Raw genomic sequence first — 25,953 nt, 5'->3', positions numbered from 1 at the left:
ACTTCTTTATCACTCTTAGACATGGTCTCCTGTGCAGATCCCTGTCACACACTATAACTTGCAAACCCAGAAGCTTTACCAGCCCGAGGTTCCTCACAATGGCCTGAAGGCAGGAAGGGGACAGATGGATTCCTTGGCTCCTCTGTCAGATGAGACTGCACAGCCAAGGAAGCAAGTGACTTGCTCGAGGACAGACCTAGTACCAAAGCCAGGCCCCTGCCTCACAGTCCAGGACTCTTTGCACTAAAGAGCTGAAGGAACTCAAGGTAGGATCCTAAGCCCAAGGTACTTGACCCCAGAGCACGCCATTTCTCTGCCCTGCTCCCACAAGGGTCCATTTCGGGAGAGATAGGGAGGGGATCTCAAAACATAGACAGATTCTCTCCACTCTGGAGGCATCTGACATCCTGAACAGAAACTTTATTGAGGTAAGAAAAGCAGTATAGGCTCCGACTAAATGATCCCCCTCCCAGCATGTAGGCTGCTCTGGTCAGCAATAGGAGAGCCCTCCCATTGCAGCAGGACCCCTCCTTGCTTCCCAGAGCTTCCTCCTGGGGCCAGTTCCCAGCCCCCTCTGCCTCCTGCTGCCCCTGCACCAGCACTTGAGCCGGGGAGGAGGGACCAGACTGTCCAGAAGCCAGAGTCCCAACTCCTCCAGCATCCTGAAGCCCAGTTTCTAAAGATATCTGGGTCCCCACCGTCCCTGGCACTGTCAGCTCTGGGGTTTCAGGGATGGGGGGCCCCAGGTTTTGGAAGCTGTTGCGCACTTGGGTGATGTAGTAGCTGAGGATGCTGGCACCCTTGGGGCTGGGGCGCCCTTCCCTTCTCCAGAGTGCGATGCACACTAGCTGCCTCACTTTGCCGTCGAGAGATAGACATTCTTGGCCAGCTGTCAGCCTATTGCCCAGGTCTGCAGGAGTGTGAGGTGGGGGAGTACTGATAGAGGTCCCTCAGAAGATGAACCTGCCCTGTACGACTTCTACCCTGGGTAGAACCCCAGGGGACATCATGCTTGGGGTTCCTGAGGGAAAAGTGGAAGAAGTGAGAATGGGAGTCTAGTGGGTGGGTGGAGTGTATGGCAGATGACTATGAACGGGGCTGGGTGGTGGAGAGTTTAGAAGATACAAAGGAGCCCTGGTCGGTTTGGCTCAGCGGTTAGAGCGTTGGCCCGCGGACCGAAGAGTCCCGGGTTTGGTTCCCACTAAGGGCACGTACCTTGGTTGCGGTTTGTCCCCGGCGCCCGTTGGGGTTGTGTGGGTGGCAGCCACTCGATGTGTCTCTCTCACATCGATGTTTCTCTCTCTCTTCCTCCCTCTCCCCCTCCTGCTCTATCTAAAGATAAATGCAAAAAAATGTCTTCGGGTGATGATTAAAAAAAAAAAAAAATAGAAGATAAAAAGGATAGTCTGTGGACCAGGGAGGGGATCAGGAGTCCTAATGGAAAAGTGTTTAGCAGACATCTGTACATCCGCCTGTCAGCCCTCTTCCCCATCTACACCTGTGCACTCATAGCCATCCTCAGGGCCCAGTTTAAATTCCACATCCTCTTTCTCTAACTTCTCGTACTCTGTCCTTCTTCCTTCCCATGAGCCTCAAAATGGTAGGCCCCTCTGTCCTTTGGGTCCCACTGCAGTTTGTGTCTCTCTTAGCTAAGCACTTTCTGCCTAATAAGACAGTTTCTCTTCCTCACCAGGCTGAAAGCTTCCTACATATCCCTGCTCTGCAGTCCCCTCCCTCTAAGACAGGGCCTGGAACAGAGGGGACATGGCCATGAATGCTGGTTAAATGAGTGAATAAGTGAATGACTAATGAATTAAGTAAATGAGTAAATGACTAAGGGAGTGAATGAGAATAAGTGAACACATAAATGAAGGCAAGAATAAAGCATTGCATGAAATGAGCAGAATAAATGAATGGTTCAGAGGGTAATTGAGTACAAGGGTCCATACTGTGCAGGCTGTGACTTCTAAGGGCAAGTAGGGTGGGGCCACTTATAACCGCAGGCTGGGTGAGGGGTGTGGGTCTGGATGTGGTGCATTTATCTCAGCCAGCCAGGAGCAGGAATGGGGAGGGCTTGGAGGTGAGCAACCAATCTTTCCGAGGCGTCTCCTGGAACTCCGGGCAGTCTTTATGCAGCGCTATACCAGGACCTTGACGACTCGAAGGATCCACACTCTCCCTCCCCAGGCCCTGTCTTCAAGGATCTTATGTTCTTGGGTGGGAATAGGGGGTGAGATGGATACTAATTATAGCAACATTTTAAAATTGTGGCAAGTGCTGTGAAGAAGCAGCAGGAGATGTTATGACCTAGTCTGGGAGCTGGGGAAAGATTCTTTGAAAAGCATTCAAGCTAAGCTCTGAAGGATCCATGGGAATCAATCAGTGAAAGAGAAGGAGACATGAACAGTGTTCCCAAGTCAGGGAAGCCTGAGAGCATTGAGGAACTGAGACAAGGCCAGCATAACTCATCTCAGAGGGCAAAGGGACAGAGGCCCTCGAGACAGAGGCATGAGCCGTAAGTAGGGACCAACCAAGTCATGCAGGGCCTTCCTCACCATGGCCTTCAAGCATTAGGAAGCTCTGAAGAGTTCTAAGCAGAGGGATGATACCTGATTTTTCTGTTGGCTGCTGTGAGAATGGAAGGGAAGCAGATGAGAGAGCGGGGGCATGGAGACCAATTAAGAAACTTGTCATGGCCTGGGTGAGAGAGGTAGTGGTTTGGACCACAGAAGTAGTAACTCCAATGCTGTCTCTTCCAGGAAGCCATCCCTGAACTTCCTTCTCTGCCTCCAGCAGAAAGTACGTGTCTGTGAGACACTCAATGGCATGAGTCCTATTGTATTTATTTGTTAATCTGTCTTATTCCCTCCATCTCAGCACCAATTCAGGTGCTGAATTACTGCAACAGGCCCTGCAGCTGGTCTCTGACCTCAGTCTCGCCTGTTATCCCATCCCCTACGTTGCATTCAAGGTGGTCTTTCTAAATGCAGACCTGATCCTGATGTGTTGTACTTCTGCTTATCAAATCTTTAGTGCCCCTAACGACCTTACCAATGGGCTAAACAGACTTCATGTGTCTCCCGATGTGATGTGTTGAAAAGTACACGTCATCAACCAGTGAGGGGGCGAATACATGAATGAGTAAAGGAACAAATGAATGAGTGTGACTCCCCAAACCAGAGAATTAATTATGGTGTGAATAGATGAAGGGGGACGGTAGAGAGAAGTGCTTGCTGAGCTCCATCCTGCATGGTCCCACACTCCCACCTGCCCATCACGCCGCTGCCCTGGCACACTTGCCCAGCTGTTCTGTCTCCTGGTAGGGCACATAGATGTTGTTGAGGCCACAGAGGAAGGGAGTCAGGATGATCATGAGGATGAACATGAACCTGGCAGCAGATGGGATAGGGGAGGGGCAAGTCTCCACCCTGGGAGAAGTCAAGTTCTGGGAAGAGGAATGGGGGTGATGACCTTTCAAGTTGAGCCTCTTTACTTAACAAGTATTCAGTTTGGTTACTATTAAGAATAGAGCCCTTGCCCTGGCCGGTTTGGCTCAGCGGTTAGAGTGTTGGCCTGCGGTCTGGAGAGACCCGGGTTCGATTCCCACTAAGGGCACATACCTCGGTTGCAGTTTGTCCCCGGCTCCGGTTGGGTTGTGTGGGTGGCAGCCACTCGATGTATCCCTTTCACATCGATGTTTCTCTCTCTCTCTCTCCCTCCCACTCTATCTGAACAAAATATCAAAAAATGTCCTCAGGTGAGGATATAAAAAAAAAAAGAATAGAGCCCTGGCAGGTTTGGCTCAGTGATCGGAGCATCGGCCTGCGGTCCAGAGACCCAGGTTCGGTTCCCACTAGGGGCACGTACCTCAGTTGCAGTTTGTCCCCAGCCCTGGTTGGTAGTGTAGGTGGCAGCCACTTGATGTGTCCCTTTCACGTCGATGTTTCTCTCTCTCTTCCTCTCTCTCCCTCCCACTATGTCTGAACAAAAATGGAAAAATGTCCTTAGGTGAGGATTAAAAAAAAAACACATGTGAGAATGAGTTAGCTATGGCAGGGTGGGCTAGAAGAGCCTTGGGTTGGGTGGGAGGTTCTCCTCCAAGCTATGCTGAGCTGAAGATGTTCACAGGCAGAACCAGGGCTTTTGTCACCACCGTCACCCACCCAGTCTCCAGAGGAGCCGATATTAACTACAGACCGTGATTAGGGTGAGAAGCCAGATTTAGCTGTAAATGATTAGGTGATGAACACCAGGAAGACCAGACAATGCCATGGGTTCAAAGAGCAGTTACGTAATAGGAAAGGTCCATAGGGACCCCTCAGTCCAGTGCCTTTACCACAAAAACGAGAAAACAGACACCCTAAAGGGGGTCACAGAGACAGTGACAGAAGGGACTGGAATTCTCAACCAAGGACTCTTCCTGCTGTCAGTTGTTCCTAATCTTTTCTGGGTCTCAGGACTCTGAGATTTAGGTGAGAGTTATAGACTCTCTCTGCAGAGAAGTGTACATTTACACCCCAAATTTTGCCTATAGTTCAGGTTCTCAGAAGTCTCTGGAGCCTATGCAAGGAACCCAAGTTGAATCCCTGTGCCAACTAGAGCTGGGGCATTGTGGAAGGAGGTCCAGTGGTGAGTGAAGTCTATCAGAGGGGAGGATGCTCTGAGCCGGGACAGTACGCACCGGATCATGTCGTCGATCATCTTGCCATTGGAAATCTGCAGAGTGCCAAACAGCTCGGACAGAATGTAGGCTGGGCAGGTGGAGCTGAGCATGCTGGTGACAGCAAAGAGCACCTCAGCTGAGAACTGAGGGTCCTCGGCACGCCACTCACTTCTCTCAGAAGAGGGTGGAATGGGGCTGAGGCTGAGAGCCCACGAAGAGGAGGGCCTGGGGGACTCAGGGCTGAATTGGAGGGCACTCACCAGCCCAGGTGAAACAGTGGTAGACAGCCCCATGTGGGCATCCCAGCCATGCATGTGGGCAAGCCAGGAGGAGGCGTAGTGTAAAGGCGCCAGGGACAGGGACAGGGTGACCACGTCCAGGAAGTAACTGAGCAGGCCCTCTATTCACACTTCCTTACACTCAAATCATAGGAAGCCTGAAGGGGGTGGCAGGGACCAGGGCGGGATGAAGCAGAATTCTCCTCCTTCCAGGTCAGCACCTGGTCAAAGCTAGGTGATGGTGGTGGTGAGGACTAAAACATCACGGGGATGAAGTTGATAAAATGTAAACATTTAACCTGCTTAAGTACAAAGTGGTTTTATGTGAATGTGAACGCTGCTGGCTGATTCGGACTCATCTATAGTGTGGCCTGCACCAGTGATCCCAGTCAGCTGACATTCAAAGAGAGTAACGCCTAGCAGATCATTGGGAGGGAATGATTTACATCTGTTCCTTCCTGTCCTCCACTAAATAAATATTGGACAGATATTTAAATAATATTGCAGGGGCTCCAAAGGATCAACCTGCTCATTATCAATCAGCCTGGGGCCCAGTGCCAGACCTGGGGATGGGGGTCTTGGGAGCTGGACCCCAATGAGCCAGGTGATTGCCACATTGTCCCCTTCTCCAGTCTCTGGATACAAACCTGTGCTTTTTTGCTCATGGTCCTGTCTACCTAGAATGTCCTTCCACACCCTTGTGAAGCCAGGCTTACCTTGGTGGCCTAAGTGGAATATTACCTCCTCCGTGAGGCCTGTCCTAACCAGGGCAGTGAGTTGCTCCCTGCTCTGTGTTCTCACAGTGCTCTTCAGACCTCTGGGATGCCATCACTGTGGGGCACTGCAGGGCTCTGTCTCCCTTCACCTCCTTTGAACTGGGAAATCCTCAGGGGAAGAGACCATGTCCGTTCATCTCCCTGTCCCTCGTGACCAGAACAAGGGCCCTACTTATTACTAAACAAACATTTACTAAGCTCCTACATGTGCCAATGGGATTCTGTGGTGAAGAAGACAGACACAGTCCCCGACCTCCCCGGGTTCATAATCGAGCGAGGGAGACAGGCAAGTAGCCCAAGTAGTTACAATCAAGTGTAGGAAATGCTAAGGCTGAGGAGCAGGGTAACAGAGGTTGTTATGGGAATGGATCCTCACCCTGATTTGGAGGCCAGGGAAAGCTCACAGAAAGTGTCCTTTAAGCTGAGACCTGACAGTACAACGGGGTGAAGGAGCAGTGTGGGGAGGGGAGTGCTCTGGGGACAGGGAGTGAGCGCAGGCCCAGAGCATGATGTGGTCAGGAACTGAATCGGTTCCCAGGCAGGACAGTACTGTGTGAGGTGGGGTGGGTGCTCAGTGCTGTATGCTGAATGGGTGGATGGGACTGGATTTAATTCATCTATGCGTTCTTAGGTCTTCACTCACAGTGGGGCAGAAACAAGCATTTATTGCAAGAAGAGTTGAGGAGTTTTGCTTCTAAAGACTTTCTTCCCTCATGGGCAGGAACTATATTATTTTCATCTCTACCCAGCACAGGTCAGTAATGTTTAGTAAATGATGGATGAGAAATTTCTCCTCTTGGGCTGTTCTTATCCCCCCCTCCTCACCCCCGCCGAGTTTCTTGGCCAAATGTCCCTTTAGGCATCATAGATTGGCTTGGTACAGGGTGCAGTGGTGGGCTTAGTGTACTGCTGGCTTGGAGTTTGGTAAGTAAGCTAGAGCTAAATGGGGGAGGACAGCCGAGGAAGGGCCACCAGTCCAGCCTGCTGAGCTAACAAGGCGGGGGTGGGAGAGCTCTGGGGATTCTTGTAAACTGCGTTGCTGACTTGTTTGGGAATACTTGATTCTGCTATAGAAGAAGACGCCAGTGGAATTCATGAAATGTATTAAGCATAGATAAGTTAGTTATCTGGGTGAAGAAATAAAGTAAATACAGCAAATAGGTGTGAAAATACATAAAAAGGGATAGGTAAACACTAAATATTCATGACACTGAATACTCGTGAAGAAGACAAGGCCCTCAGGATTCATCAGATTGAAAAAATTTTTTTTTCTTTATTGATTTTAGAGAGAGAGGAAGGGAGAAGGAGAGAGAGGTAGAAACATCGATGAGAGAGAACATCGATTGGCCGCCTCCTGCATGCCCCACACTGGGGATTTGGCCTATGACCTGGGTATGTGCCCTGACCAGGAATTGAACTGGTGACCTCTTGGTGCATGGGTTGACGTTTAACCACTGAACCACACCAGCCAGGCAGAATTAATCAGAATTAATCAGATCTTTTATTTTTTTTTATTATTATTTTTTATTTTATTTTTTATCCTCACCCGAGGATATTTTTCCATTTTTTGTACAGATAGAATGGGAGGGAGAGAGAGGAAGGGAGAGAGAGAGAAACATCGACGTGAAGGGACACATCGAGTGGCTGCCACCCGCACGACCAACCAGGGCCGGGGACAAACTGCAACCGAGGTACGTGCCCTTAGCGGGAACCGAACCCGGGTCTCTCCGGACCGCAGGTGGACGCTCTAACCGCTGAGCCAAACTGGCCAGGGCAATTAATCAGATCTTAAATCAGCTACCCATTGGTGCTAGCCATTCTGGCCACACATGTCCTCTGCCTGAAGATTGCAGAAAAGTCAAAGCTGTTCATCGGGATGATTGGCAAGCTTCAGCTGTGGCCAGACACACCTGGGTTTCTCTCGTAGCACAAGTGTTAGGCCCCGGCAACTTCTGGCTGTTGCTTCCCCTACTCAAACCTCAACTCTGGTTCTCATAACAACACCATCATAAGAATACCACTTACGGGTTTAATAGACTGGATGATTTGAGCATCTTAATTTGCTCTTTGAGCTTTTCTGTTCCATGATCTTTGGGACAGATTGCCTGGTGGTGTACTTGCCAGCTACCATTACACCAAGGCAATTTCCCACCTGGCATTATGGACCAGTGTCTTATTTGTGAGAGGATAGGAACCTCCAGAGTGGGTAACGACTGGTGTCAGGGTGGGGGAAGAATGGGGTCCTTGCTCAGGGAACCTCTCACAGGGCCAAGTCCCCTACTCAGGGATGAAGGGAAAAGTCCCCTTGGTGTGCTAGAACCCAAAAGGGTTTGGTTATGTTCGGGGGCATCTACAGGGGTACTCATCATGAACAGTAAGGGGTGCCCCAAGGGGGACTGCCACAAATCAAAGGCCCCACACGTGTACCTGTGACCAAACACGTGCAGTGAAGTCTCCCAGATGCTCTGGCTGCGTCTCATGACCAGGGACTTTCCCAGCTGGAAGATGAGGAACCACAGAGAGGAGACGGCTGCAGCAGGAACTTTAGAACGGGGATCTTTAGCAGGTGGCCCAGCTTGGAGGGAAGGAGGGAGAGTGTGATCTGAGTCCTGTTCAGGTGTCCCCCTCTCCTGGAGGACTTCAGAATGCTCAGCTAGCTCGTGACTCCCCCGTTTACTCACTCCCTTATTCAGGCATTTATCAAGAATTGAGTATAGGTTAGGCCTTACACTTCCATATCTATTGTCTCTTCTACAACCAGATGAGGTGGATATTGCTATTCCCAGAGGTGAAGTAATTTTCCCTTAAGGTTGACAGGCTTTTCGATTTTAACCATGAAAAACAAAAATAAAAAATAAATTCATCATCTTCTATCCCCAACTCCTTCTTCCTCCTCTTCCTGTGTCCCCATCTTAGAAAATGAGCCGACCACCCAGGCCAGGAACCTTGAAGGCATCTCTACTCTCTCACACACTTGGAAGTCTCTCTAACTCCCGCCCCTTCCCCTAATCCATCCTCCACACCACTGGTAGAGAGCTTTCCAAAACACGAAACCATGGGACTGTTCACCTCATTAAATGCCTGCAGTGGCTTCCATGGTTGTTTATAAGGCTCTGAGACATCTGGCTACTGCCTGCTTCCCATCACTGGCTATCTGCACTTACGCTTTAGCAGCACAGAATTCCTTTCAGTTTCTCCGCTACTTTACCTTCTTCCTCCCCTGGGCCTGCAGACTGACGTGCTGTTCCTGCTTCCTAGACACTGTTCTCTCTAGTCCTCAGACAATTAACAGGGACAGGGCTGGCTTCTCATTATATCCCAGCGCCAGGCACAGCACCTGGTCCACAGTAGGCTCTCTAGGAAATAGTTGTTGATGAAAGAATAAGAATATCTGGGTCCACAAGGGCTCCCAAAGAATCTGTTGTTTGGGGTAGCGGTCTCTTTAGGATAATATAGGGTTGTGTATAGGATTCAGGCTTTGGAGGAGAGAGACCTCAGTTTAAATCCTGACTGCTATTCATTGCGTCCCCTCAACAAAAAGTTCACTTCTGCTCCCTGCGCCCATAAAATAGGGGTGTAATCTAACCTTCCAGGGTCACCTCAAATTATTTAATGGGAACATTCCCAAAGTGCTTTGCCCAAGGTCTGGCGTAAAGCAAGTGCTCAAAAAGTGACGCTTATTATTCCTATTATACTTAGTACCCGGGACTTGGGCGCCAGCCAGTAGCCGAGGCAGAGGAGGGGCGTGGCGGGGAAGATGAGTAAGGGTTCCAGGTGGTGGTGCTTCCACGCCAGCTGGCCAGGTTCCCACACCAGATGGAGGACAGGACTTGCTGGCAGGTAGGGTGTGCTACAAACTAAGAAGAGACGGGGTGTAAGCAGACGGGCTGGCCACCAGGCAGGGAGGAGGAAGGAAACCAGTTGGGTACACAACTTTACTTCCCTGCCGTGGAGATGGAATGTTTCTTTCCTCCCAGGCCAGCCAGCTCAGAAGAGGCATCTCATTTGCCAGGTGACCTTGTGCAGACCCTACCCTCTTTGGGCCTTTTTCCTAGTCTGTGAAGGAGAAACTGAACAAAGATTTTCCTGGACTCTCCAGATCCCATTCTTGCATCTCAGTCAGGCAATAGTAGGTGGAACAAGATACCTAAGTCCCAGCACCCTCAGGGTCCCCTCCCTTCTTAGAAATGCGGGGCACCAGCCTGAATGGTCTGGAGGAGGGGAGGAACAGGGAGCGTGGGGGTTGGCATCTTGGGGGGCCATTTTGAAGGAAGGTTCTTGATTAAGCTCCTGGTGGGCTAGGATATCTGAGGGTGAGTGAGAAGGAGTAAGGGGATGGGGGAGGCTGGAAAGGGAGCCTGCCTTTAGCTCGGGGGGGCGGGTATTGAATGAGTTAGGCCACCTAATAATGGAATCACTTGATATCTAAGCCCTGAGAGATCTAGCCTAATCTTGCTGAATAGAGTAAGATGCTCAAGTCTAACAACAGAAAAACACTGGAGTAAATTACTCAGCAGACCAGAGGCAGAGCTGAGTGTAAGACTCAGATGTCTGAAGGGCAGGTGGGGTCCTGGTGGGCAACAGCACTTCCAAGGGTTGGGGAGAGGTTAGAGGCTTATACTGAAGGGAGGAGGACCTAGATAGAAGGATGCTCAAATCAAGTCTGAGAGGGCCCTGAGGGCAGGGGAAAGACTTCCTTAGAGCTGGAGTGGGGATACCGAGTGATGGCTGGGCAGGGGAGCAGGGCGGGGCAGGGCTGGGAGGTAGTGGTCAGAGGGCCCCGCTGACCACTTCTGGTTGTAGGTGACAGCCAGTCCAGCCTCGCCAGATTGGGGATGCCTTCCTCAAAGGCCTGGGCCAGGCGCTCAGCCTCAGGCTCGGTCTCGCTGCCCTCACCCAGGTCACTGAGCACCACAGTGACCTTGCTCTGCTTCTAGCACATGCCCAGCAATTCAAAGCCGTAGTCCTGACTCAGTGACTCCAGAGCAATATACTTGGGCTGCAGGGAAGGTTCTTGTTGCCTGCCACCCACCCTGTGGACCCAGCCCACTGTCAGCCCCACGCCCTCCCAACAGTGGGCCTGGGCCACCTCTGTCCTGCCCTTGGGCCATCACTTCCCACATCTGCTGTCACCCTGGGCCATCCATTCCTTTCTTTTTTCTTTTATATATGGTTTTTATTGATTTTAGAGAGAGGAAGGGAGAAACATCAACATCAAGCATCTGCCTCCTGCACACCCCCTGCTGGGGATTGAGCCTACAACCCAGGCATGTGCCCTGACCAGGAATTGACCTGGTGATGTCTTGCTGCACGGGATGACACTCAACCATTGAGCCACGTGGGCAGAGCCACCCCTTCCTTTCTTCTCTGTCACTTCACCTCTCCTCCTATGTCACCTTGTTGTACCTGGTGCTGCCTCTGTCTCATCACTGTCTTTTTATTTTTTCCCAATTTTTATTAATATTTTTTTTTTACAGATGTTTCTCCTTTTTCCCCCCTAAACACCCTCCTCCCCATCCCGCCCTCCCCACCCCCTAGCATTGTTGTCTATGTCCACTGGTTACACATACGTGCATATAAGTTCTTTAGTTCATCTCATCCATCCCCCCTGCCCCCCTTCTCTGAGGTTTGTCAGTCTGAACCACACTCCTTTCTATGTCTCTGGGTCTATTTCGTTCATCAGCCCACCTTGTTCATTATATTCCACAAATAAGTGAGATCATGTGATATTTGGTTTTCTCTGATTGGCTTATTTGACTTAGCATAATTCTCTCAAGGTCCCTCCATGTCATCTCAAAGGGTAAGAGATTTTTCTTTCTTACAGCTGCATAGTATTCCATTATATATATGTACCACTGCTTTTTTTTATCCACTCATCTACTGATGTTACACTTGGTCTGTTTCTAGATCTTAGCGATTGTAACTAGTGCTGCTATGAACATAGAGGTACATATATTCTTTCTGATTGGTGTTTCAGGCTACTTAGGGTATATTCTTAGAAGTAGGATCACTGGGTCAAATGGCAGATCAACTTTTAATTTTTTAAGGTAACACCATAGTGTTTTCCATAGTGGCTGCACCAGTCTGCATTCCCACCAGCAATGTTCTAGAGTCCCTTTTCTCCACACCTTCGCCAGCACTTGTTTGATGATTTTTTTTTTTTTTTTTTTTTTAGTATGTGCCCCTAGCGGGAACTGAACCTAGGACTCTCTGGTCCACAGGCCGATGCTCCAACCGCTGAGCCAAACTGGCCAGGGCTGTTTGATGATTTGTTGATGGCAACCATTCTGGCAGGTATGAGGTAATACCTTATAGTTGTTTTAATTTGCATCTCTCTGATGATTAGTGACATTGAGCATTTCTTCATATATCTCTTGGCCATTTGTATGTCCTTTTTGGAGAGGTGTCTATTTATGTCCTCTGCCCATTTTTTAATTGGGTTCCTTGTCTTCCTTTTGTTGAGTTGTATGAGTACTCTAATATTTTGGAAATTAACCCCTTATCTGATGTATCATTGGCAATGATGTTCTCCTATACAGTGGGTTCCTTTCCAGTTTGACGGTTGTTTCTGTTGCTGTATAGAAGCTTTTTAGTTTGATGTAGTCCCATATGTTCATTTTTTCCTTTGTTTCTGTTGCCTTAGGTGATATATCAGTGAAGATTCTACTGCGTATGTCTGAAATTTTGTTGCCTACATTTTCTTCTAGGATTTTTATGAGTCACATTTAAGTCTTTTATCCATTTTGAGTTTATTCTTGTGTATCGTGTAAGTTGATGGTCTAGTTTCATTCTTTTTGCATTTGGCTGTCCAATTTTCCCAACACCATTCATTAAAGAGGCTGTCTTTACTCCATTGTATGCTCTTGCCACCTTTGTCAATTATTAATTGAGTATAATGTCTTGGGTCAATTTCTGGGTTCTCTATTCTGTTCCATTGATCTATATGCCTCTTCTTGTCCAGTACCATGCTGTTTTGATTCCAGTAGCTTTGTAATATAACCTGATATCCGGTATTGTGATCCCACCTACTTTGTCCTTCTTTTTCAAAATTGTTGTGGCTATTCGGGGTCTTTTTTAGTTCCATATGAACTTTTGAAGTATTTTTTCTATTTCTGTCATTGGTTTTTTGATGGGGATTGCACTGAATCTATAGATTGCTTTGGGTATTATGGACATTTTAATGATGTTAATTCTTCCAATTCATGAACAAGGTGTGTACTTCTACTATTTTATATCTTTCTCTATTTATTTTTTCAATGTCCTATAGTTTTCTGCAAATAGGTCCTTTACTTCTTTGGTTAAGTTTATTCCTAGGTATCTTAATTTTTTTGCTGCAATGGTAAATGGGATTTTTTTTTTAGTTTCTCTTTCTGTGAGTTCATTATTTTTGTATAAGAATGCCATTGAGCCCTGGCCAGTTTGGCTCAGCTGTTAGAGCGTCGGCCTGCGATCCTGAGAGACCCGGGTTCGGTTAAACTCGGTTGAAGTTTGTCCCCAGCCCTGGTTGGGTCACGTGGGTGGCAACCACTCGATGTGTCCCTTTCACGTCGATGTTTTTCTCTCTCTCTCCTCCCACTCTATCTGAACAAAATATCAAAAAATGTCCTTGGGTGAGGATTAAAAAAAAAGAAAGAATGCCGTCGATTTCTTTTTTTTTTTTAATCCTCACCTGAGGACATTTCTCCATCTTTTGTTCAGGTAGAATGGGAGGGAGAGAGAGGAAGAGAGAGAGAGAGAAACATCCACTCGAAAGAGACACATTGAGTGGCCGCCACCCGCACGACCAACCAGGGCCGGGGACAAACTGCAACCGATGCATGTGCCTCTAGTGGGAACCGAATCTGGGTCTCTCTGGACTGCAGGCCGACGCTCTAACTGCTGAGCCAAACTGGCCATGGCCGATTTCTTTATGTTAATGTTGTATCCTGCTACCTTGCCGAATTAGTTTATTAAATCCAGCAGATTTTTGATTGAGTCTTTAGGGTTTTTTATGTATAATATCACGTCATCTGCAAATAATGACAGTTTCACTTCCTCCTTTCCAATTTGGATCCCTTTTATTTTTTCTTCATGTCTGATTGCTGTGGCTAAGACTTCCAGTACTATGTTAAATAAGAGTGGTAAAAGTGGACATCCCTGTGTTGTTCCTGTTTTTAAGGGAAATGCTTTTAGTTTTTGCCCATTGAGTATGATGTTGGCTGTAGGTTTTTCATATATGGCCTTTATTATGTAGAGATGATTCCTCTATTCCCACATTGCTGAGCATTTTTATCAGAAATGGGTACTAGATTTTGTCAAATGCTTTTTCAATGTCTAAATTGACATGATCATATGATTTTTATCTTTCATTTTGTTTATTTGGTGTAGCACATTTATTGATTTGAGAATATTGTACCAGACTTGCATCTCTGGGATGAATCCCACTTGGTCATGGTGAATAATTTTTTTAATGTATTGCTGGATCTGATTCGCTAGTCTTTTGTTCAGATTTTGGCATATATGTTCATCAGGGATATTGGCCTGTAGTTTTCTTTCTTTGTAGTGTCTTTATCTGGTTTTGGAATTAGAATTATGCTGGCCTTATAAAACAATTTTGGAAGTCTTCTTGAATTTTTTGGAATAGTTTGAGGATAATGGGTGTTAGTTCTTTAAATGTTCAGTGAAACTCCGCCAGAAAGCCGTCTGGGCCTGGGCTTTTGTTTGCTGGGAGAGTCTTGATTACCTCTTCAATTTCCTTAGTTGTTAGTGGTCTGTTCAAGTTTTCTCTCTTTCCAGTTTAGTTTTGGGATACTATGTGTTTCTAGGAATTTGTCCATTTCGCAATCTGTCCAATTTGTTGCCATATAATTGTTCATGGTATTTGTTAACGATCCTTTGTATTTCTGTGGTGTCAGTTGTTACTTCTCTTTCATTTATGATTCGGTGTGTTTCTCATCAGTCTTTTTGGCCCAAACTCCTCTGCCACCTTTGCCTGTCCATGTGCTTCCCGTTTCTAATTCCTATTTGCTATCCCACTTCTACTACTCTCATGCTTTTCTTGTGTTCATTTACTTGCTTTTCCCGAGCACTGACCTTGCATGAGAGCCAATGCTGGCAGTTTGGGGAGAGACAGACATGAGTAAGGCAGGTCTTGCCTCCAATTTACCCATCCTTTCCTTGGTTTTACTTGGGGTCCTAACCTCAGAGAGAATCCAGCCTGGGATTTCAGGCCAGGTCTGAGTCCCAGCTCTGTCTCTCAGGTGGTGGCACACAGGGTAAGGTTCTTCCACTTTCCAGGCCTTGGCTCCCTTGCCTGGAAAGGGGGATGATAACTCCTGCTGCCTCCTTCTATGCTGCTGTGAGAACGGAGGGGAGTCCTTTGGAGAGCACTGCTCTTTTCTGCACCCTCTCTATTCTCTGATCCTCCTACTGCCCTGGTGAAGTGGGCTGTTTCTCCAGCTCTCCCGGCACAGCTCACATCCTGCCTTGGGCCTCGTTTTAATACCTGTGTCTGTTTCCCCACCTAATGGCAATCTTGATCATGAGGACCAAGTCTGCCTGATACAGAGGGGATGTCAGTGGATAAGAACTGGATGGGATGGTGCTCAAGGCCCCGACCAGTCCCTGCATGCAAGCCATGCTCAAGCCTTCTTGTACAGGCTCCTGCATGCATCACTGTGTCTACTTTTGCTACCTGAGAGCCTTGCCTGGCCTGTGCCCTACTCCTCTTCACTTGTATTAAAGCACCCACTTGTGTAGCCAAGATTAATCCTGCTTCTTCCAAGGAGTCAGCCATGAACACAAGAGCTGTGGCTTCCTGATGTCTCTTTTCTGGGCATTGGAAGTCCTTGTAGAACCATCTACATAGACCCTGAATGAAGCTGAGCATCCTGGGAGTGTCTTGTCTGCCTCTCTGCCCTCTCCCTGCCTGTGATCACAAGCTTGAGGCCCCAACATGCCATGCACTGGGTGGGTCCAGATGTTCAGAGAAGAGAGGTTCTACTGATGTCTTCTCAGTCTATCTAGCTGCTTTCCTACCTGTCTGTTCTCTCTCCTCCCTCATATAGACCCATGGCACCCTTGTGTGGGGTTTGTGCCACCCACATAAAACAAAGTGCCCCTAAAGTGACAGCTCTCTGCCATGAGAATGAATTCCCCTTCAAGGTGGGATTCTGTGCCTCCTCATCAAAATGGAGGCTTCCTGAGACCGGAACCAGGCCTCATTACCTGTTTCCCACTTCCCAGAACACCCACCACAGGCCCAAACATGCCCCAGTGGAAGGACAGATACCTGGCATTGAGGGCAGGGCAAAGTATAAGAAACCAGCCTTAAACCCAGGCTCCTTGCATGTAAGGCGCCTGAGCTCATGGCTGAGCTGAAAGGCAGTCAGCACGGCGTCCTCACTGGCCAGCGAGAGGTGGGCCCTGCTGGAGATGCCACAGTGGGTGTTGTGGGACAGGGAGAACTCCAGCAGATCTCATCGGCGGGCTGCTGCACTCCAGGCAGGCGTGGGAGACGGGGTGGGGCTGGGCGATGGTATGGCCCAGGTCCAGGAGTAGCTGTGCTATCTCATACAGGTCCTTCTGGCAGGCCAGGGTGAGTGAGTGTTGTGACACCAGGTGCACAGCAGGAGCCATCAACTGATGGATGAGTCAATGGAAGCCAGGGAAAAAGACCTGGTGTCCACTTTGTGGCCCATCTCCCATTCCCGCTGGGCCGGCAGGCACTGACCACTGCTGGCTGGTTTGTGCCCACTGTCACTAGCAGTGCCTCGTGATCTGCTGGAAGTCAAACTTGACATTGGCCAACAGCACATCAGTGATGTTCTTGTGGCCCAGGCAGGTGGCCAGACTGAGAGCTTCCCTCCAGGAGTGGTCCTTGGGCTCCTCATTCCACAGGGACCCCCCTGGCCCGCCGCCTGTGGCCTTGACTTGATTCTAGTAGCTGCTGCACGAGGCCCAGCTGCCCTTTCTGGATGGCATCCAGGAGTGGAGGTGGGAACTTCAGCTTTTTGTTCCCGATCTTGGTCCAGTTAGGTTGCGGCTGGGTAAGAGAGTGAGAGGGTGGGACTCAAGTTTCCAAACCCCTTTGTTTTGGGGCTTTCCTCACCTTCCTACCTCCAAGCCTTTAACCCTCTATCCCCAGACACTTGCTACTCTTCCTTGTCCCAAACACATACTAACAAAAATGTTCTTAGTCACCATTTTATTATGTGGGTTCTCAGGTTAGAATAGTGCCAGGACTGAGTCTGACTGGGCCCCCTCAGCATGACTTCTGTCCTCACAGGAACCCACACACAGTGGGGCCAAATGTGTGCACTGAGAAAGGGGAGGGTATGACAGGGAACACACGGGCTGCCCTGGGAGCCTAACCCCAACAGACACACAGAATCTGAGCAGAACTCAGCTCCCACATTGTTGACTTCGTCTCCCAGGTGCTAATCCCTCTGGAAGTCCCCAAGCCTCTGACGGACAGGTCCAGACATGTCCACATAGGAGGCTTTTTTTTTTTTTTAAATTTTTTCCCCTTTATTGATTCCAGAGAGAGAGATAGAAACATCCATGAGAAAACATCAACTGACAGCCTCCCGCATGCCCCTTACTGGGTATCGGGCCCACAACCTGGGCATGTGCCCTGACCGGGAATCAAACTGGTGACCTCTTGGTGCACGAGTCAATGTTCAACCACTGGGCCACACTGGCGGGACCCACATAGGAAGCTTTTTGAACTGGTCTATTCCCAAGCCCCTCAGTTCTTGTAGCAGAATCCCAACATACTCCTCCTCCACCACAGTCTCCCCACACCCCAGCTTTGCCCCCTCCTGAAGCTCCTCCTGTGTGGGGCGCTGTTTCCCCCCTCAGTGCTGTAGGCCCCTCTTCTACCAGGCCCAGCCCGTTCTCATTGCTCTTCTATTTTGGGTCCAGGCTCAGTGTTCCAAGGGCTCCATGTGGGGATGTCCACCACCTGCATGGTAGCTAAGATGTCCCTGACGCCCGGCTTGGTCAATCTATTGTTTTAGTCATGGCCAGAAATGGGACCAGGATGGGAGAAGGTAGGGGAGCAGAAGTCCTCTTACCATGAGGGGGTCCATGGCTGCACCCACCTATGCTGTGAGGTGAGGATGATTCCCACTGTATCCAGACAGACAGAACTCCTGCTCTGTCTGCTCCCGTGTGTCCAGCTGCCTCCTTCCTGTCCATTTAAAACCCTGCCTCAGGCCCTCTGTTTGCCAGGACCAGCTGCTCCCCCTCAGCTCTCTACCCTGGAGACCAGGGGAACTGATGTTAGTGCCACACAATGAAATCTTCTGGGAAAGGGGAGAGAGAACAAAGTTGTTCAAAAAAGGTGGGAATAGAATTAAGCTGGAGGGGACGTTAGAGACCTTTTGTCCAACTGCCTCACTATACAGGTGGGGATGAGGACTTGCCCATCGTTCCACAGCCAAGCCTAGAGCCATTCCTTAGACACTAACCCATATGAACCCTATGATGGTTCTGTGAGCAGGACAGGAGTTTTATCTGTTACTGAGGGTTAATTCTGGGCCCAAGATAAATAACTTGCTTAAAGTCACACAGCAACACGGTTACCTGATTATATCTAGAAAGAGAACCCACAAAATACACGGAGAGTTAAGTTTATAGGATGCTGGATGTCAGTCTTTGCTCAAAAATCACCTTCCCAGGACAACATAGGATCTTATTTATCAGGCAGTGCTTCTTTTCACAGGGCCTCAGTTTTCTTGTCAGGAAAATGGGCACAAGGATGCATACCGTGACTCACTAGGGGAAGACATCAGGACTGTCCCAAAGCCCTAGAGACCACCAGTTCTACCCGAGTTCCAAAAGGGAAAGGATGAAGCTGTCCTTGGGAAAATAAGGTGTCATGGTCACAGAAGCCTTGACAACTGGGAGTGGGGAGCAGGCTGGGCCCAGAGGTGCCATCAGGCAGAGTCCTGAGGGAGTGAGTAGAAGAAGGCAGAGAGAGCGTTTGGCCTCATCAGCTCTGCTTAGCTGTCAAGATATCCCCAGTTTTAGTCACAGAGAGCAAGGGGGCCAAACCACAGGACCTCAGGGCTCACATCTGAGGGACCTCCCCACACACGCTGGCATGTTCTTCTACTTCTCCTGCTGAGAACTGCCACTGGCAGATGGGGCACTGGACCCAGGAAATGGGTGATGAGCTCTCTGAGGAGGACACCCACACAACAGATGGCGATGAAGGTGATGATGAAGAGGGAGAGGCTAGGTGAGGTGGGGAGGTCTCTCCACAAGTGGCAGCGTGCTGGGGAAGAATCTCAATGTTGAAGGAGCCTAAGTGGGAGAGAAAGGGTAAGCAAAATTGGGCCTGCTCCCAGGAAGGAAGCCACCCCAAGCAGCCTCTCAAACTGCAGCTGTTTTTGTAGGAACTGAATATTTTACAGAGACACTAAACATTCACCCAGTGTTTACTTGTGCCTGACACTGTGCTAGGAGCTGAGGCATGTTAACCCAGGCCCATCCTTACGGACTGTAGAGTTAGGGGTAAAGATAAGCTATGACCACAGGCAGCTGTGATACAAAGCAGAGGTGAGAAGTGATAAACCCAAGTGAATAGGAGAATGCTACTGGAGCTCAATTGGGAGAGATTGAGATTAGGAACTTGGCAAATAAGTAACATTTGAATAGAGTAAGTAGAATTTGAACACAGGAAAATGTTACAAGCCCTGGCTGGTTTGGCTTAGCGGTTAGTGCATCAGCCTGTGGACCAAAGTGTTGCAGGTTTGATCCCCGGCCCCAGTTGGGGTCATGCAGGAGGCAACCAATCAATGTGTCTCTCTCACAATGATGTTTCTCTCTCCGCCCCCTCCTGCCTCCTTTCCACTCTCTTAAAAACAAAAAAAACACCCATGGAAAAATACCATGGGTAAGGATTAAAAAAAAAATTTGGCTGGTGTGGCTCAGTGGTTGAGCATTGATCCATGCACCAAGAAGAGTTCACGCTGGTTTGATTACCGGTCAGGGCACCTGCCCAAGTTGTGGACCCAATCCCCAGTGGGGGGCATGCAGGAGGTGGCCAATCGATGTTCTCTCTCATCAATGTTTCTCTCTCTCCCTCCCTCTACCTTCCTCTCTCTCTAAAAGCAATAAAGAAAAAAAGAATTAAAAAAAAAGAAAATGTTATGAAGGAAATTCTAAAGCTCTCTTTGATAGTATATTTTTGCATGTCTTTTTTCAGTAGTTTATTTGTAAAGATATTTTTAAGTATTCTACCAGCTCCAAATGAGCCAAGTTTCATAAACAATTTTTTTTAAAATCCCCAGCCAAGGATATTTTTACATTTATCTTCAGACAGAGTGGGGGGGGGGGGGGAGCACTGATGTGAGAGAGACACATGGATTGGTTGCCCCCACATGACCCCAATCAGGGCTGGGGACGAACCGTAACTGAGGTATGTGCTCTTGCTGGAATTGAACCCAGTACTCTTTGGTCCGCATGCTGACTCTCTAACTGCTGAGCCAAACCAGCCAGGGCTCATAAACAATGAGAAAAAAATCTGATCGTGTTTTGTATGTTTTGACATGGCCCCGTCTCTTCCTCAGCTTGGCCAATATAATGTGAGCAGGTGCTCAGTATACACTTATATGTAACTGCACAGCAGAGGCTAGGAATCCAAGGTCAAATGTTCCTGGCAGCATTCACAGATCTCCCATTCCATCCTCAAGGGATGCTTGCAGTCCCACCAACGCCTGTGCCCCAGCAGCTTACCTGCACAAATGGGGCACTCTGCACTATCCTGGACACGGCCTGTTTGGGTCTGGGGTTGGTGGTGTTCTCTCTGCCCTGCCTTTGCTCTCCCCCTCCTGTTTCGCTGAGAGTTCGAGTTGGATAAAGGCCTGTGAGAAAGAACAGTTAAAGATCAACTATTAGCAAGAGGCCACAGGGCTGAAGGAACCTTAAATTAGGGTGAAAAAAATGTAGGCTAAGTGATGTGGAGCCAGAAGCTCTGAGTTGGAGTCCTGGTTTTCCCATTTGATGTATCAGATTTTAGGGAAGTCATTTAACATTTGAACATCTGAGAACAGAGCTTCTATTACTACCTTTTGATTTATTATTTTTTTTATTGAGATATATGCACACCCCCCAAAAATTTATCCTTTCAAAGTATACTAGTCAATGGTTTTAGAATATTCACAAAGTTACATAAGCACAGTAACTATAGAATTTCACATTTTTGTCACCTCCAAAAGAAACTCTGAACCCATTAGTAGTCACTCCCCATTCTTCTATCTCCACAGACCCTGTATACACCCAGTAGATCTTCTCTGGAGAAAAACCTATTCAGATTCTTTTTTTTTTTTTTATCCTCACTTGAGGACATTTTTCTATTTCTTGTTCAGATAGAGTGGGAGGGAGAGAGAGGAAGACAGGAAGAGAGAAAGAGAGAGAGAGAGAGAGAGAGAGAGAGAGAGAGAGAGAGAAACGTTGACGTGAAAGGACACATCGAGTGGTTGCCACCCGCGTGACCCAACCAGGGCCAGGGACAAACTGCAACCGAGGTACGCGCCCTTAGCAGGAACCGAACCCAGGTCTCTCTGGACCGTAGGCCTATGCTCTGACCGATGAACCAAACTGGCCAGGGCCTATTCAGATTCTTTGTCCATTCTTAATTTTTTTTTTTCTTTATTGAGGTTAGAGAGAGAGGAAGGGAGAGAGAGAGATAGAAACATCGATGAGAGAGAACATCAATTGGCTGCCTCCTGTAAGCCCTCCACTAGGGATTTGGCCCACAACCTGGGCATGTGCCCTGACTAGGAATCGAACCAGTGTCATCTTGGTGCATGGGTTGATGCTCAACCACTGAGTTACATCGGCTGGGCTCTTTGTTCATTTTAAAAATTAGGTTTTTTTATTGTTGAGTTACAAGGGTTACTTATATATTCTAGATACAAGTCCCTTATCAAATGTATAATTTGGAAGTATTTTCTCACGTATTCTGTACGTTCATCATTTTTTTTTTTAAATCCTCCCCTGAGAATATTTCTCCATTTATTTTCAGACAGAGTGGGAGGGAGGGGTAGAGAGAGAGAATCACTGATGTGAGAGAGACACATTAATTGGTTGCCTCCTGCATTACTCTGACCAGGGCTGGGGACCAAACCACAAACGAGGTACATGTCTTTTTTTTTTTTATCCTCACCCGAGGACATTTTTCCATCCTTTGTACAGATAGAGTGGGAGGGAGAGAGAGGAAGAGAGAGAGAGGGAAACATCAATGTGAAAGGGACACATCGAGTGGCCGCCACCCGTACGACCAACCAGGGCCGGGGACCAACTGCAACAGAGGTACATGCCCTTAGCGGGAACCGAACCCGGGTCTCTCCAGACCGCAGGCGGACGCTCCAACCGCTGAGCCAAACCGGCCAGGGCACGAGGTACATGTCTTGACTGGAATCAGACCCGCGACTCTTCGGTCTGTGGGCCGACTCTCTAACTGCTGAGCCAAACCAGCCGGGGCTGTGAGTTCATCTTTTTATTGATATTGTCCTCTGAAGCAGAAAAATATTTAAATTTTAATGAAGTTCAAGAAGTACAGTATACTCAGTTTCAAATTCTGGTTCACTTACAGGGCTACCTCCTTGCCTTAGCTCCAAGCCTGACAATACATGGACAAGGACATCTATTCTCTACTGCCCACTAGCTCCAGACCATGACATCAAGACTCAGACACAGGGTCCTCTCTGACCTAACTAAAACATGAGTGGGAAGGACAGGTGAAGAAGGGCAGTAAAGTCCTGGCCGGTTTGGCTCAGCAGTTAGAGTGCTGGCCCATGGACCGGAAAGTCCCGGGTTTGGTTCCCCCTAAGGGCACGCACCTCGGTTGCAGTTTGTTCCCGGCCCCAGTTGGGATCGTGTGGGTGGCAACCGCTTGATGTGTCTCTCTCACGTTGATGTTTATATCTCTCTCTTCCTCCCTCTCTCCCTCCCGCTCTACTTAAAGATAAATGCAAAAATGTCCTCAGGTGAGGATAAAAAATAAAAAGAAGAAGGGCAGTAAGGTTTGGGGAGGTGATTTGGGTTTTTCAGGTTGACCTACTTACCTGCGGGCTTGAACTTTCTGTCTCTTTGTCTTGCCCACATCATTCTCTGAGTTTCGATCCTCAGGTCTGGGCTCTGTGTGAGAAATGCTCAGTCAGTCTAGCTCATTAACAAAAGGGCCTTCACATATGATGTTCCCTTTCTATCTATCTATCTTCTTTTCCTAGTTATTCTCACTCTTTAAGTCTTAGAGGAAATGCTAATTCCTGTGAGGAAGTTTCTCTGGGTTCTCTAATCTAAATCTGGTCATCCTATCCTGCTTTGTCTTTGAAGCACTTGTCACAGTTTTTTTTTTTAATCCTCATTCGAGGACATTTTTCCATTTTTTGTACAGACAGAGTGGGAGGGAGAGAGAGGAAGAGAGAGAGGGAAACATCGATGTGAAAGGGACACATCGAGTGGCTGCCACCCGCACGACCAACCAGGGCCAGGGACAAACTGCAACCGAGGTACGTGCCCTTAGCGGGAACCAAACCGGGTCTCTCCGAACCGGGTCTCTCCGGACCGCAGGCGGACGCTCTAACCGCTGAGCCAAACTGGCCAGGGCTTGTCACAGTTTTAAGATTTAGATTTCCTGTGTGATACTGACACCTGTCTCTCCATTAGAGTGGGAGCATTGCTGTTTTGTTTACTGTGATAACCCTGGCACCTAGCACAGAGCCTTGCACAGAGATGTTCAATAAATGTGTCAAGTGAATAATAACAAAACCCGGCAACAACCATTTATCTGGTTATTCAGAACTTACGAAATACCGTGTTTGGATTTAATAGGTTTCAAAGTGCTTTCATAGCTCCAGTGCCCAGCCTGTAGAATACCTAAAAAAGTTTAGTTTCCTTTCCATTTTCTATCCCTTAAAATAATAAACTACAGTATGCAGCAGGCAGCTTCTGAAGTGACTCCCACTGATTCCTTCCTCCTGGTATTCATACCTCCTGCAGAGTGTGGGCAGGACGAGTAACTCGTTCCCAATGAATAGAATTTGGCAAAAGTGATGAGATGTCACTTCTGTGATTAGGTTACAAAAGACTGACTTCTTTCTTGCTAGGACTCTCCCTCTTGCCCTCTAGCTTGTTCACTGGTGAAGTAAGCTGCCGTACTGTGAGATGCTCTATGGAGAGGCTCTCGTGGCAGAGGAACTAAGAGGAGCCTCAGCCCACGAGGAACTGAACCCTACCAGCATGCATGGAAGTGAGCTAGGGAGCAGATCCTTGCCAGGTGAGCCTTGAGATGACTGCAGCCTTGTGACACACCCAGAGCCAGAGGACCTAGTTAAAACACACTTGGATTCCTAACCACGAGAAACTATGAGATAATAAATATTGTTTTAAGCCACTAAATGTTGGGGTAACTTGGTATGTAACAATAACCAATGTACCCTATTTTTGCAATAAAATGATATATTTATTATTTCATTAATTTGTTCAGTTCTTTGGAATGACAGATAAACCATTTCCTTTAAAAAATTTTCACAGTGGCTGACCAGTGTGGCTCAGTGGATTGAGCGTCATCCCATGGACTGAGAGGTCCCAGTTTGATTCCTGGTTGGGGCACATGACTCAATACATACTGGGGGGCGTGTAGGAGGCCAATTGATGTTTCTCTCTGACATCAATGTTTCTCTCTCTCCCTTCCTCTCTTAGAAAAGTCAATAAAAACATATTTAAAAAAATTCTTTTTCCAGTGAAGCAATGATTGAAACCAAGGCTTTTCAAAGAGAACTCTGCTTGTTTTCTCTCTCTTGCTATCTAGAACAGTAAGAACAAGAGCTCTGGGGTTCGCATCCTGGTTCTGCCACTTATTAGCTGTGTGTCTCAGAATACTTTACTTCTCTGAATCTCGGTCTCCTTTGCAAACTGAGTATAACAGTATCTACTTCGTAAGTCTGTGGTGGACATTAAATAGATAAAGTTAGTAAAAGTGCCCGCAGTGGCTGGTACGAAGTAGGAACTTCAAAATGTTTAATCCTTCCTTCCTCTGTGATAAAAGTACACTGTTCCCCTACTCTATTTCTCCAATAAGCTCCATAGACCATCACTCTAATTTAATTGTCCTGAGATGATCACAGAACATTAATACTGCAAGAGGCCTAAGTACTATTTGGTTTAATTCCTTCACGTTGAGGATGAGGGAATTGAGGCCCATAGAGAGGATTCCGGATTCCTAGGCCAGTGCTCTTTCAATTACTGTACCATATTTGATTTGTCTTCTGGTAACAAGGCACCGACAATTGTCTTTTCTCCCACATGAAGTACCATTTATGAGCCATCCCTGAAAAACTGGTGGATTCGAGGAAGGATGATGCTAGGAAGGAGCAAGAAGCCAAAGGTAGGTCATGGGGCCTCACCTGCACTGTCTGGATGACTGGGACCTGGTTCTTCAGGGTTGTTTTTTGGGCTTGCCACAATGCCTGGAGGTGCCCTGCGGGCAGCTGAAAGCACCATGTGAGCTGAACGCCCCAAAGTCCCTGGCTGAAGCTGCTTTAGGATAGTCTTAAGCTTTGAAATTTCTTTGGTGCTCCTAGAGGGAAACAGAGAGTACTTGGTTTCACTTAAAACAGAGATTCCATTTTGCTCACCTGTCAGTGGCATCTAACCAAGAAAGCCCATTTGGCCCATCCAGTGTGGCTTAGTGGTTGAGCGTTGATCCATGCACCAAAAAGTCTTTGGTTCAATTCCCACTCAGGGCAAAGACCTGGGTTTCGGGCTTGATCCCTGGTGGGGGCATGTGCTGGAGGCAGCCAGTCAATGTTGATGTTTCTCTCTCATCGATGTTTCTATTTTTCTCTCCCTCTTCCCTCCTTTCCCTCTAAAATCAATTAAAAACATATTTAAAAAAAGATTGCCAGTTTGATATATAGATATAGACCTAGTATATGTGATTAATTGGGGGAACCCAGGTGGGGCTTGCATATGACTTGGTAGTTTTCCTTTCCTAGGAGAAAGAACTGAAAAGTGGCTGGGAGAACTCCATTCTGGCAGCTACGTACGTCTGGGGATCTGGGAAGAATGTCCTCCGGATGGAAGGATTAGCCATCCAGGGGCTGGGATCAGACTCCGAAGCATTAGAAGAGCCCTTAAAAGAAAATGGAGAAATATGAAATACAGACATTCACCACCAGGGGACGCTGCCACCTAGTGCCACGCATACTCCCAATCCTGTTAATGAGTGAATGTATCTGCT

General features: G+C 48.0%; 2 protein-coding genes and 1 pseudogene across 15 annotated transcripts in view; 1 reads left to right on the top strand and 2 right to left on the bottom strand.

The window, feature by feature from the left end:
* Positions 1 to 55: 55 nt before the first annotated feature.
* RNF121 (ring finger protein 121) overlaps positions 56 to 25,953 on the top strand; it is a 113,316-nt gene continuing 87,418 nt past the window's right edge. Inside the window, exons 1-4 of one of the 4 annotated variants that reach the window (XM_036258097.1) lie at positions 9,536 to 9,557; positions 23,819 to 23,988; positions 25,023 to 25,098; positions 25,709 to 25,755. The gene's annotated coding sequence lies outside the window, so the exon portion shown is untranslated. Of the gene's footprint in view, positions 267 to 9,535; positions 9,558 to 11,966; positions 12,019 to 23,818; positions 23,989 to 25,022; positions 25,099 to 25,708; positions 25,756 to 25,953 lie in introns of those variants that run through there. The other 3 variants (XM_036258098.1, XM_036258099.1, XM_036258100.1) reach the window with 3 other exon arrangements.
* Positions 363 to 17,667, bottom strand: LOC118628549 (annotated as a pseudogene).
* The window catches only part of LOC118627669 (putative short transient receptor potential channel 2-like protein), a 23,738-nt gene continuing 15,250 nt past the window's right edge, over positions 17,466 to 25,953 (bottom strand). Inside the window, exons 6-11 of one of the 11 annotated variants that reach the window (XM_036258084.1) lie at positions 25,760 to 25,845; positions 25,118 to 25,290; positions 22,775 to 22,847; positions 20,442 to 20,569; positions 18,776 to 19,007; positions 17,537 to 17,889 (exon numbers count right to left, since the gene is read on the bottom strand). In XM_036258084.1, the coding sequence (XP_036113977.1) occupies positions 17,700 to 17,889; positions 18,776 to 19,007; positions 20,442 to 20,569; positions 22,775 to 22,847; positions 25,118 to 25,290; positions 25,760 to 25,845 (882 nt within the window). In that variant the 3' untranslated portion in view covers positions 17,537 to 17,699. Of the gene's footprint in view, positions 19,008 to 20,441; positions 20,570 to 22,774; positions 22,848 to 25,117; positions 25,291 to 25,759; positions 25,846 to 25,953 lie in introns of those variants that run through there. The other 10 variants (XM_036258086.1, XM_036258089.1, XM_036258087.1 and 7 more) reach the window with 10 other exon arrangements.

Source organism: Molossus molossus, unplaced genomic scaffold (genome assembly GCF_014108415.1).
Source record: "Molossus molossus isolate mMolMol1 unplaced genomic scaffold, mMolMol1.p scaffold_m16_p_13, whole genome shotgun sequence".
Classification (NCBI taxonomy): domain Eukaryota; kingdom Metazoa; phylum Chordata; class Mammalia; order Chiroptera; family Molossidae; genus Molossus; species Molossus molossus.
This window is presented reverse-complemented; position numbering and strand designations above follow the sequence as displayed.